Source organism: Lepus europaeus, chromosome 17 (genome assembly GCF_033115175.1).
Source record: "Lepus europaeus isolate LE1 chromosome 17, mLepTim1.pri, whole genome shotgun sequence".
In the NCBI taxonomy this organism is placed as follows: Eukaryota; Metazoa; Chordata; class Mammalia; order Lagomorpha; family Leporidae; genus Lepus; species Lepus europaeus.
This window is the reverse complement of record NC_084843.1, coordinates 30,639,491-30,653,317: the sequence shown is the minus strand read 5'-3', so window position 1 is coordinate 30,653,317 and position 13,827 is coordinate 30,639,491. Positions and strand designations below refer to the sequence as shown.

The window sequence follows — 13,827 nt, the reverse complement described above, 5'->3', positions numbered from 1 at the left end:
CAGGTTAATGTTGTTACCATGTAAATCATTCTGCTTTCTCAAACCTTGGCTATGTTCATAAGAATAAGTAACCAGAAAAGGGAGGAGAGTTACCAAGGGCTACCAAGCCACATGGTTCATTCCACTGACAGGTTCCTCTCTCCATATATGTCTACTTACACTTGTATACTATTTCTCTAACTTCATTTGATCTGTGCATTTCACCAAAAAATATCTTATTCATCTTTGAATTTTCAGAATTACCATACCTATTCCTATGACAAGGAATTACCATACCTTTTCCTATTATATGACAATTACCATACCTATTCCTATTACTATGACAAGGTACTACACAAAAGTGTGCACTTTGGTGCACAGGAGATGTGTTCCAGATTAACTCTCAAATCTCCCAGTCTCATTGTTTCTACCCTTCCTGCTCTGAATCCATCTCCGTTTGAGGCCTTGGATTCTAACTTCATCCTTCCTCACATCACCATGGCTCTTTTGACCTTAATTCACCCTCTTTACTAGCAATGCATTCGTGGTCAATGATTCCCTCTGACCCTGCTTAACTGGGTACCTGGATGTCTCAATTTTCGGTGTGAGCCTGATTAACCAGCAGGACTGAGGCATGAAGCATTTCACATAGTGCCTTGTCCATACCAATACTTTAAAAATGATTTTAGATTCAGTAAACATTAAATATGAGGAAACAGCAAAAAGTCATGAAAAATGGAAGTAAAAGGTAAGTTTATTTTGGTACAAAAATTTTTGAAATCCAGGTATACAAGAAGTCTTCATAAAGTTCATGGGAAATTCATATTATGAAAAAACTATGCATGGGTTTCAAATATTTTTGTACCAAATAAACTTATCTTTTATTTACATTTTTCACAAATTTTGAGCTACTCTCATAAATCAAGTGGTAGCAATTCTTCAGAATAGTTGATCATATATTTACCAGTTCAGTTGTACTTTATCCCACACATATCTGTGGTATCTCAAACATTTTTTTTAAAGATTTATTTTTCTTGAGAGTCAGAGTTACAGGGAGAGGGATAGAGAGAGGGAGAGGGAGGGGGAGGGAGTGGGGAGGGGGAGGGGGAGGGAGACGGAAAGGTTCAGATGGTTCACTCCCCAGATGGCTACAATGGCTGGAGCTGTGCCGATCCGAAGCCAGGAGCTTCCTCCGGGTCTCCCACATGGGTACAGGGGCCCAAGGACTTGGGCCATCTTGCACTGCTATCCCAGACCACAGTAAAGAGCCGGATGGGAAGTGGAGCAGCTGGGACTCAAAAACCAGCGCCCATATGGCACGCTGGTGCTTCAGGCCAGGGCGTTAACCTGCTGCACCACAGTGCCGGCCCCTCTCAAAAATTTTTAAAGGTTTATTTATTAATTTGAAAGAATTAGAGAGAGAGAGAGTGAGAGAGAGAGATTTTCTATCCACAGATTTACTCCCCATATGGCTGGGTTGGGCCAGTTGGGCCAGGCTGAAGCCAGAAGCTTCATTTGGGTCTTCCATGTGGATGGCCAGGGGCCTAGGGACTTGGGACACCCCTCTGCTTATTTCCCAGGCCATTAGCAAGAAGTTGGATTGGAAGAGGAGCAGCCGCCCTCAAGCAGGTGCCCATATGGGATGTCAGCATCACAGGTGATAGTTTTACCCACCATGCCACACTGCCAGCCCTAGTTTCTTAAATTTTTAATTTAGCTTGTTGGACAAGATTTTTTAATCTTTACTTTCAGTAAGACGTCATGAAAATAGAGTACTTTTTTCTTTTTAAAAATAAGCAATGATTCTATTAAGTGTAATATTATATGTTGTTTTTTAAACAATACTTCCTTTTCAAACCTATTCTACAGATTGTGATCTCCCTACTCCATCCCACTACCCTCTGATGACTCTGAAAGACCTGGAGAGGTAAGTTCTTCCACTATTTGATGGAGAATTCTTGATTTAGAGAGGGGGAAAAAACTCATTCTTAATTCCAAAGACTAAAAATGACCAGGAAAAAATACAAATACATTAGCTCACTACTTTTAATGAGCAATATAATATTCAGTTAAATAATCTCACTTACCCATCTAGGAGAGCAATGACATTCTTCCTGGGCCGCCCAATATTAGGGCCATACAAGCTGGCTCTGGAGTAAATCCGGATGGGCTGCAACAGACTCTTCAGCTGGATGTAATCCTTTCCCAATTGGCTGCCATTTACTGCTCGGCCATGCATGGTCCGATAGTTATTTGGCTCTAGGTTAAAAACAGGTATGTGAGTTAGAGTTGAGAGGGATGATGCCCTGCCAACCCTTTCTTGTCCACAGATCTCACTGCCTTTTTCTTAACAGCTTGTACAAAATAACAACAATAACAAGCCAGTGAGTTATCCTAACTTGAAGAACCATCCCAACCAAAAAGTCAAATTAGTAATGCCTAATTTTCCTCTTTACCCATTTTAAAACTAATCTTTTTAAAAGACCACTTATTACACAAAACAGACCATACTGACTTTCAGTTCATAATGATGTACTGGATTGCATAGTATCACTCCAAATTTATGTCTAGCAGAACTTCAGAGTGCGGCCTTATTTGGAAATAGGTTTTTTGAATATGTAATTAATTAAGATGAGGCCATGGATTAGAGTGGGCCCTAAATCCAATGGCTGCTGCCTTTATAACATAAAGGAGAAGGAAGATCAGATATACAGGCACACAAAAATCCATGTGATGATGGAGACAAAAACTGCAGAGATTCTACTATAATAAGGATTTCTGGCAGTCACCAGAAGTGGAATGAACAATTTTGAGCAAAATACTCATCCCCAGCTTCCATTAACATGGTAGTTCTGTAGAGGGCATAGAAAATGCTGAGTCATTATTTCTACAGCTGCAGAGGGCAGTAGATTTGGAATGGATTCCATTTCCTTAGTGAAGGCCAACAACATAGACAGTTTGACTTTGTGAAACGGGTATGGGAAAGACAGAGACTAATAAACTTGTAAGAAATTTAACAGGGAGATTTGGAGAATATGACAGCTACAATGAGTCTTGATAAGCTCACTGTACTACTTTAATATGGAAAGCAACAATGCTTAGGAGAGACTAAACAGGATTCCATTTCACCACACATTCCCAGATGAATGTGAACTAGGACACTCATAGAGGAGACATGAGAAGGCATGTCTGAAAGTAGAAGCCAGCCAGATTGGAAAATGGCCTAAATATTGAATGAGTTCCCCAACCCACAAATATATCCAGTGACAAAAGACAGAAGCCCTACTGGCTCAAGAAAATTAAGTACAACCCCTGGTCAATCATTGGCTTACCATTAACTTATACTGACTCAAAGGCAAACCTCTGGGAGGCTAGCCTTCAATTTTTTAAATGAGAAAAACAAACAAGAAAAAGCTTAGGCAATATCAGTAGCTACACAATGCAAAGCAGACAGACACTACATAATTATATCAGATAATACACTAAACAAACAAATAAGATGTAACAACAACAACCTCTGGGGCAGTGGATTCAGAATTCAGTTTCCCCAGTGTATTATCTAACACGCATACTTTTCAACAAAAATTATGAGGCATGCATAGAAATATGTATGACTCATATACAATAAAAAACAGGCAAACAGGTAATCAGTAGAGATTCTCTTAGAGGGCCTAATTATTGTTAGACTTGGCAAAAAAAAAAGGAACTCAACACTGCTATTAGAATATGTTCCGGGGCTGGTGCTGCGGCATGGTGGGTTAATCCTCTGCCTGTGGCACCAGCATCATATCTGGGCGTTGGTTCTAGTCCCAGCTGCTCCTCTTCTGATCCAGCTCTCTGCTAAGGCCTCGGAAAGCAGTAGATGATGGCCCAGGCACTTGGGCCTCTGCACCCACACAGGAGACTTGGAAGAAGCTCCCTGTTCCTGGCTTTGGATAGGCCCAGCTCTGGCCATTGTGGCCATTTGGGAGTGAACCAGCAGATGGAAGACCTCTCTCTCTGTCCCGCCCTCTCACTGTTTGTAATTCTACCTCTTAAATAAATACATCTTTTAAAAAAGAATATGTTCAAAGAACTAAAGAGAATAATAAAGAATTAAGGGACAGTATAGTGTTATTGACTAATCAAATAGTAAATACAAATAGAAAAACTTAAAAATAGTCAAATGGAAATTCTGAATGGAAATGATTCAACACATACAGAAGAACATAATATGATTAACAGTTGAATTTTTTTTTGACAGATAGACAGTGAGAGAGAGAGACAGAGAGAAAGATCTTCCTTCCGTTGGTTCACCCGCCAAATGGCTGCTACGGCAGGCGCTGCACCGATCCAAAGCCAGGAGCCAGCTGCTTCCTCCTGGTCTCCCATGCAGGTGCAGGGCCCAAGCACTTGGGCCATCCTCCACTGCACTCCCGGGCCACAGCAGAGAGCTAGACTGGAAGGGGAGCAACCGGGACTAGAACCCGGCACCCATATGGGATGCCAGCACCACAGTGAGCCATGGCACCAGCCCCAACAGTTGAATTTTTATTTGACACAATAAAAGTCAGTAGATAATAATGTTGAAAGAAAATAAAGTGTTAACCAAGAATTTTAAAAGCAGCTAAACATCCTTCAAAAGTAATGAAAAGATGTAGATATTCTAAGAAAAGCACAGAAGAGAGATCATTATGAATGCACCTACTTTTTAAGAAATAAGGATGTAATTCCTTCACATTGAAAGGAAATGATACCATACAGCAACTCAAAGCAACACAATGAAATATGAAACATCAGTAATGGTAATTACAAAGGTAAATATGAATATAAAGTTATTCATTACCTTTTGTTTATTTGGTTTAAAAGACCCGTGCATGAAACAAAAACATTAAACTGTATGAAAAAACTGTATTGTTGATTTTCTAACATATAAGATGTAATGTTTAGAATAATAATGGCACAGAGAAAGGGGAAGGGAAATTATGTAGAGGCAAAATTTTTATATTAAACTGGGTTTAAGTTATTGTTACTCTAAATTGTGATGAATTAAGATGTCATATAAGAAATTACTAAAAGTTCATAAAGCCAAAAAATGAAAACAGTGCCTTAGGTAGTATTTCTTCTGCATAAAAAGCCAGTAAAAAATAAATAGAGTAAGAAAAATTATATGAAATAAATGGAAATTTATTTCCATTTATTTATCCATTTATGGAAAAATAGCATATGTAAGTTCAACCATATCAACAATTAAATATCAATGTATTAAATATTATAAAATAGAGGAAAGTGTCACATTGAATTTTAAAAATCTAAATAGGGAGACATTTTAAATTGAAAGACACAAATGTGGGGCTGGCGCCGTGGCGCACTAGGTTAATCCTCTGCCTGTGGTGCCGGCATCCCATATGGGTGCAGGGTTCTAGTCCCGGTTGCTCCTTTTCCAGTCCAGCTCTCTGCTGTGGCCCAGGAAGGCTGTGGAGGATGGCCCAAGTGCTTGGGCCCTGCACCCGCATGGGAGACCAGGAGGAAGCACCTGGCTCCTGGCTTCGGATCGGCACAGTGCGCCGGCCGTGGCGGCCATTTGGGGAGTGAACCAACGGAAGGAAGACCTTTCTCTCTGTCTCTCTCGCTCACTGTCTACAACTCTACCTGTCAAATAAATATAAAAAAAAAAAAACAAGAAAGACACAAATGTGTTGAAAGTAAAAAGATGAAGAAAGATACACCAGGCAAACAGTAACTTTAAAAAAGCAGGAATAACTGTACTGATATTAGATAAAATAAACTCTAAGGAAAAAAAGTGAAAAATGTGGGACATTTTATACTGATAAAAAGGCATTTATAATGAGAACAAAGGCCTCATTTTATCAAGAAGAAATAACAATTGTAAAAAAATGCAAACCTAAGAAAAGCACCAAAATACATGGGTCAAAGTTGATAAAAAAAGAAAAACCAACAATAATAGAAGGATACTTCAATACCACATTCTTAATATTAAATAAAACAACTGAACAGAAAAACAGAAAGGATATAGAATACTAACATTATTAGCTACCCTGACTTAACTGACATCCACAGAAAGCTCCACCCCAAAACAGCAGGATATGCCTTTTTCGTTTGCTAGGGTACAGAGTATATCTTTCAGTACAGACCATATGCTAGGCCATAAAACAAGTCCTATAAATACAAAGGGATTAAAATCAGATCATGTATATGCCATGACCATAATGGAATTGCACTAGAATTCAACAACAGAAATTTTGGAAATCCATAAATATTTAGAAACTGAAAAATAATCCATAGGTCAAAAAAGAAATTATAGAAAAATTAGAAAATACTTAGAATATCAATGAAATTACAATATATAAGAAAAAATGAGATGAAGCATAAACAATACTTAGGAGAAAATTTATAATACTCCTGTATTAGAAATAAAGAATGAACTCAGGGCCGGCGCTGTGGCATAGTGTTTAAGCTGCCGTCTGTGATGCTGGCATCCCAAAGGGTGCCAGTTCATGTCTAGCCACTCTACTTCAAATCCAGCTCCCTGCTAATTAGCAGCAGCAGATGGCCCAAGTCCTTGGGTCTATGCACCCATGAGGGAGACCTCCTAGAAGAAGCTCCTGGTTCCTGGCTTTGGCCTGGCCACTGTGGCCATCTGGTGAATGAACCAGCAGATGGATCTCTCTATCTCTCTGTTTCTGCTTCTCTCTCTCTAACTCTGACTTTCAAATAAATAACTTTTTTAAAAATGATCTCAAATCAATAACCTAATATTCTATCTTAAGAAATGAGGAAAGTATGAAAAACTAAAACCAAAACAAGAAGAAGGAATGAAATAATAAAAAATAGAGTAGTGGAAATCAATGGCAGAAAAATCAATCAATGAAAGCATAAGTAGGTTCTTTCAAAACACCAACAAGTAACATACCTATAGTTAGATAGGCCAAGAAAAAAAGGAGACAATCCACAGATTGGCAAAATTGGGAATGAATGAGGGAACACCATAATAATTTAATTGATAAGGAACTATTATTAACAACCTTATGCCAATAATTTAGATGACTGAGGTGAAATGGAAAATTTCCAAGACAGACAAATTACTATAATTGGCTTGAAGAAAGAAATAGAAAATCTGAATAGACATGTAACAAGAAAAGACGCTTATTAAGTAAATAAAAGTCTTTCACAAAGAAAGCCCAGACCCAAATGGATTAATTGTTAAATTTAGCAAATATTTAAAGAAATTCCAATCCTTCGCACAATTCCAGAAAATGGAGGAAAAAGGAGCACTTCCCAAATCTTTTCATGAGGACAATGTTCCTGCGATACCAAAGCCAAAGGCATCATAAAAAAACCTATAGATGAATATGCCTCATATATATAGTTGCAAAACTCCCCAACAACATATTTGCAAATGGGAGTACAGCAACACATAAAAAGGATTACATACTATGACCAAGTATGGTTTATGCCAGGAATGCAAAGTTGACTTTTTTTTTTTTTTTTTGACAGGCAGAGTGGACAGTGAGAGAGAGAGAGAGAGACAGAGAGAAAGGTCTTCCTTCCATTGGTTCACCCTCCAATGGCCGCTGCAGCCGGTGCACTGCACTGATCCGAAGCCAGGAGCCAGGTGCCTCTCCTGGTCTCCCATGCGGGTGTAGGGCCCAAGCACTTGGGCCATCCTCCACTGCACTCCTGGGCCACAGCAGAGAGTTGGACTGGAAGAGGAGCAACCGGGACAGAATCCGGCGCCCCGACTGGGACTAGAACCCGGTGTGCTGGCGCCGCAGGTGGAGGATTAGCCTAGTGAGCCACACCGCCGGCCGCAAAGTTGACTTAATATCAAAACCAAGATAATGTAAATTATCATATTAATTGAAGAAAAACACATTATCATTTCAACAGATATAAAAAAATCACTTGACAAAAATCCAACACCCATTCCTCTCAGTAACTAAGAATATAAGGTAACCTCTTCAACTCAGTTAATGCATCCAGGAAAAACCTATAGCTAACATCCTACTTAGTGGTGAAATACCATTCCCCTAATACTGGAAATAAAAGCAAAGATGTGGGCTCTTGTCACCTATATGGTACTGGAGCTACGAGCTAGGGAAATGAGTCAAGAAAAGAAAATAACCAGACATACCCCAAGGATACACAGAATACCCCAAGGATCAAACAATATGGGGGGGGGGGGGAAGAAAAGCATAAGATTATAAAAAAAAAAAGTTCAGTAAGGTTGGAGGATACAAGATCAGCTTATAATATAGACTGTATTTTTAAATACTAACAATATACAATTTGAAAATGAGATTAAGAAAATAACTATTAAAATAAAAAATAAAATACTTAAGAACAAGTTTAATACAGGATGTGCAAGATTTGTACGTGGAAAACTTCAAAACATTGCTGAGATAAATTAAAAATTAAATATACAGGAAGATAATTTATACTCATGGATAGGAAGATTCAACATTGTTAAGATGTTAATTCTCTCCAATTGATTTACAGATTCAATTTGTCTCTATTAAAATCCCAGCAAGCTTTATTGATGAAATTAACAAGCTGATCCTAATATTTACATAGAATGAAAACACCCAGGATAGCCAGAACAATTCTGAAGAACAAAGTTGGAGGACTTACATCTCCCAACTTCAACATTCATTGTAAAGTTAATATGATTAAGTCAGTGTAGTCGAGGCCAACATTGTGGTGTAATGGGTAAAGCCAGAATCTCAGGTGCTGTGGGTTCCTGTCGTGGGCTGCTCCACTTACAAATCTAGCTCTCTGCTAATCGCCTGGGAGAGGCAGCCCAAGATGGTCCAAGTGTTTGGTCCCTGTCATCCATGCGGGAGACCCAGATGAAGTTCCTCGCTTTCCTGGCTTCAGCTTGGCCCAGTACTGGGTGTTACAGCATGTGGGGCATGAACCAATGGATGGAAATTCTCTCTCTCTTCCCCCTTCCCCCCCTTCCCTTTTTTCTCCCTCTCCCTCTCTCTGTAACTCTGACTTTAAAAATAAATATATAAATCTTAAAAAAAAAACTATAGGCCGGCACTGCGGCTCACTAGGCTAATCCTCCACTTGTGGCGCCGGCACCCCAGGTTCTAGTTCTGGTCAGGGCGCCAGATTCTGTCCCGGTTGCTCCTCTTCTAGTCCAGCTCTCTGCTGTGGCCCAGGAAGGCAGTGGAGGATGGCCCAAGTGCTTGGGCCCTGCACCTGCATGGGAGGCCAGGAGGAAGCACCTGGCTCCTGGCTTCGGATTGGCACAGTGCGCCGGCTGCAACGGCCATTGGGGGGTGAACCAATAGAAGGAAGACCTTTCTCTCTGTCTCTGTCTCACTGTCTAACTCTGCCTGTCAAAACACACAAAAAAAAAAACAAAAAACAATAACAAAAAAAAACCAAAAAACTATAGTAATCTTGAGGCTGGCGCTGTGGCGTAGCGGATAAAGCTGCCACCTGCAATGCCGGCATCCCATATGAGCGATCTCGCTCTCTGCTATGGCCTGGAAAAACAGTAGAAGGTGGCCTAAGTCCTTGGGCCCCTGCACCCATGTGGGAGACCCAGAAGAAGCTCCTGGCTCCTGGCTTCAGATTGGGGCAGCTCCGGTGGCAGTGGCCAATTGAGGAGTGAACCAGCGGATGGAAGACCTCTCTCTCTCTCTCTCTCTGCCTCTCTGTGTAACTCTGCCTTTCAAATAAATAAATAAATCTTAAGAAAAAAAAACTGTAGTAGTCTTAGCATAAGGAAAGATATTCAAATAAGTGGAACAGTATTAAGACTCTAGAATTAAAACCACTTATGCAGGGCAGGCACTGTGGCATAGCGGGTAAAGCCTCTGCCTGTATAGTGCCGGTATCCCATATGGGCACTGGTTTGAGTCTTGACTGCTCCACTTCCAATCCAGCTCTGTGCTATGGCCTGGGAAAGCAGTGGAAGACGTCCCCCTGCATCCGTGTGGGAGACCTGGAGGAAACTTCTGGCTCTTGGCTTAGGATTGGCGCAGCTATGGCTATTGTGGCAACCTGGGGAATGAATCAGCAGATGGAAGATCTCTCTCTCTCTCTTTGCCTCTGCCTCTCGGTAACTCTGCCTTTCAAAAAATAAATAAATCTTTAAAAAATTTATAGACTATTGATTTTTGATAAAGGTACCAAGATAATTTAACTGGGAACAGAATAGTCTTTTAAATAACTAGTGATGGGAAATTCAACATCCATATACGAAAATGAATTAAGAGTCTTCATACTGTACACAAAAATTAACTCCTAATGCATTTATGCCCAAATCTAAGAGAAAAACTATAACCATTTTAGAATAGATGGAAAAATATTTTATGACCTGGGTTTAGGTAAAGATATAACAATAAAATCATGACCCATAAAATAAAAACTTAAAACATTGAATTACATTAAAATTCAAAAGTTTTGCATTTTAAAAAAATTCATTAAAGTGAATGAAAATGTGAGTTATAGATGGAGAAACCAATTGCAAATCATATTCTTTTTTTTGGACAGCAGAGTTATACAGTGAGAGAGACAGAGAGAAAGGTCTTCCTTTTTCCGTTGGTTCACCCCCCCAAATGGCCGCTACGGTCGGTGTGTTGCGGCTGGCGTGCTGCGCCGATCTGCAGCCAGGAGCCAGGTGCTTCTCCTGGTCTCCCATGCGGGTGCAGGGCCCAAGCACTTGGGCCATCCTCCACTGCACTCCCGGGCCACAGCAGAGAGCTAGATTAGAAGAGGAGCAACCGGGACAGAATCTGGCGCCCCAACCGGGACTAGAACCCGGGGTGCCGGTGCCACAGGTGGAGGATTAGCCTAGTGACCCGTGGCGCCAGCCTGCAAATCATATTTGACTTTAAAAAGTATATGCAAAATAAATATTCTTACAATTTAATAAGATATATAATCAATGTAAAGGGTCAAAAGATCTGAGTTGACATTCTACCAAAGAAGATGTACAAATGGCTAATAAACACATGAAAAATGCTCACCATCTTTAGTTACTAAGGAAATACAACTTATATCCATATTAATATACTATTTCAAACCTATTGGGTAGCTGTCATCAAAAAGAAGCATAAAGAAGCATAACACATAAAACAACAGTAAGCAATCAATAAAATGATAGGAGTTTGCTCATCAATATTAACCTTGAATGTAAATGAATTAAATTCTCCAATCAAAAATTGTAGGTTGACTGAATGGACAAAAAACAAGACCAATCTAAATTCTGGCTACAAGAAACTCACTTCACAGGGATAAATATACACAGACTGAAAGTGAGGGGTTGGAAAAAGCTATACCAGGCAAATGCAAACAAACACATGTGGCAGTCATTATACTCATATCAGGTAAAGCAAAGTTAAAATCAAAAACCATGAAAAGAGACAAAAAGGACATTATATATTGATAAGAGGATCAATTCAGCAAAAAGCTATAACAATTATAAATACACATGTACCAAACAAAAGACTGCCCAAATATATAAAGCAAACATTATAAGATCTAAACAGAGATATAGAGTACAACCCAGTAAAAGTGTAAGACTTCAACACCTCTATAGTAGGACCATACTATAGAGCAAATGTACCTAACAGATATTTACAGAAAATTTTATCTAATAGCTCCAGAATATACATTCTTCTCATCAGGACATTGAACAGTTTCTGATATAGCCCATATATTGGGTCATAACTCATGTATCTATAAATTTTTAAAAATTGAAATCAAATCAAATCATGTACCTTCTTAGGTCACAAAAGAAACTAGAAATCAACAAGAACAATAGAAAATTTATAAATTACAGGGAAATTGAGTAACATCCTCCTGAATAACCAATGGATCACTTAAAAACAATTAAAAAAGAAATCATTTTTAAATAAATTAAAGTGAAAACACAATATATAAAAAATCTGTGGGATATATTAAAAGCAATATTAGAAGGCAGTTTATAATAAGAGCACGCTCATTAAAAATAGACTTCTGCTTACTACTTCCTGAATGCTTTATTTGGTGGATGGTTAACCTTGTGATTATAAAATAAACTGAAAGTATATCATTGCAAAAATTGAAAGAAAAAATAAGAAAGGAACAAGGGTACAATTGTGGGCAGGAGGAGGGTAGAGGGGAACTATCATGAAATCTGCTCATTTTATACAAATAAAAATTTAAAAATAATATATAGACTTTAAATAAACAACCTGATGATGCATTTCAAGGACTCAAAACTCAAAAAAGCAAAGCTAAATTAAACCTCAAATGATAAGGAGGCAAGAAATAATAAGGATCAGGGAAGAAATAATTGAAATTTAAACTATAAAATATAAAAGATCAAGAAATGAAAAGCTGGTTTTTGAAAATATAAGCTAAATAAATAAATAGCCAGACTATCCGGGGGGGGGGAGCTTAAGAAATATGAAAAAGGAGATGTCACAACTGATACTACACAGATAAAAAGGATCATAAGTAACTACTATTAACAAGTATATGCTAACAAATTGGACAACCTGAAAGAAACAGATAAAATCCTGGATACATACAGCCTAACAATATTAAATCAAGAAGCTACAGAAAAACAGACTAATAACAAGTAATGATGCTGGTTAGTGTACTGACTGCACCACTTCTAACCCAGCTCCCTGCCAATGTGCCTGAGAAAGCAGTGCAAGATGGCCCAAGTGCTTAGGCCCCTGCACCATGTGGGAGACTCAGATGAAACTCCTGGCTTCTGGGTATGGTTTGGTCTAGCCGATGCTGTTGTGGCCATATGGGGAGTGAACAAGTGGTTGGAAGATCTCCCTTTCTCTTTGTCTTTCCCACTCTATCTGTAATTCTGACTTTCAAATCAATAAATAAACCTTTATAAAGAAAGAGTACACCATAAAAACAAAACCGTAGAACAATACCCTTGATGAAAATAGATGTCAAAATTCTCAGCAAAGTGATAGCAAACAGAACAGACAAATATGATATCCACTGGGGTTAGTGTTCACGCACTGATTGCCACTGAGGGAAAGAACTCAGCTAAGTGGAATTACTTCCCTTCTAATTAAAAAAAAAGAGAGAGAGAGAGATTTACCACGCCAAACCTGGGTGTGTCACCTTAGGCACACCCATAATGCTGAAAAAGAGAAACGCCAGATTACTCTCAGAGGATCTCTGATTAGACTCACAGCAGACTTCTCATCAGAAACCCTACAGGCTAGGAGGGAATGGCGAGATATAGTCCAAGTACTAAGAGAAAAAAACTTCCATCCCAGAATATTATATCCTGCAAAGCTCTCATTTGTGAATGAAGGTGAAATAAAGACCTGGATAAAGAAATTATGGGAAATGTCCTCTATAGAATACTATACAGCAGTAAAAAAAAAATGAAATCCAGTCATTTGCAACAAAATGGAGGAATCTGGAAAACATCATGCTGAATGAAATAAGCCAGTCCCAAAGGGACAAATATCATATGTTCTCCCTGATCGGTGACAACTAACTGAGCACCTAAAAGGAAACCTGTAGAAGTGAAACTGACAATATGAGAAACAGTGACTTGATCAGCCCTGTCCTAATTGTCAAGGAACAGCTTACTATTTTATTCCTCTTAGTATTTTTTTTTTGTTCTACTTAATACCATTGGTTGAACTCTGTAATTAACACACAATTATTCTTACGTGTTTAAATTTAACTGAAAAGTGATCCCTGTTAAATATAAGAGTGGGAATAAGAGAGGGAAGAGATATACAGTTTGGCACACGCTCAATTAGACTTGCCTCTAATGGTAGAGTTAGAAACGTCCCAGGGGATTCCAATTCAATCCCATCAAGGTGGCAAGTACCAATGCCATCTCACTAGTCAAAGTGA

At 38.9% G+C, this 13,827-nt stretch overlaps 1 protein-coding gene across 3 annotated transcripts in view; it reads right to left on the bottom strand.

Annotated features, from left to right (window-relative positions):
- The window catches only part of HPSE2 (heparanase 2 (inactive)), a 680,289-nt gene that overhangs the window by 236,940 nt on the left and 429,522 nt on the right, over nt 1–13,827 (bottom strand). For all 3 annotated transcript variants that reach the window (XM_062214714.1, XM_062214715.1, XM_062214716.1), the window contains one exon: nt 2,067–2,238. In XM_062214714.1, coding sequence (XP_062070698.1) covers nt 2,067–2,238 — 172 coding nt within the window. The remainder of the gene's footprint in view (nt 1–2,066; nt 2,239–13,827) is intronic.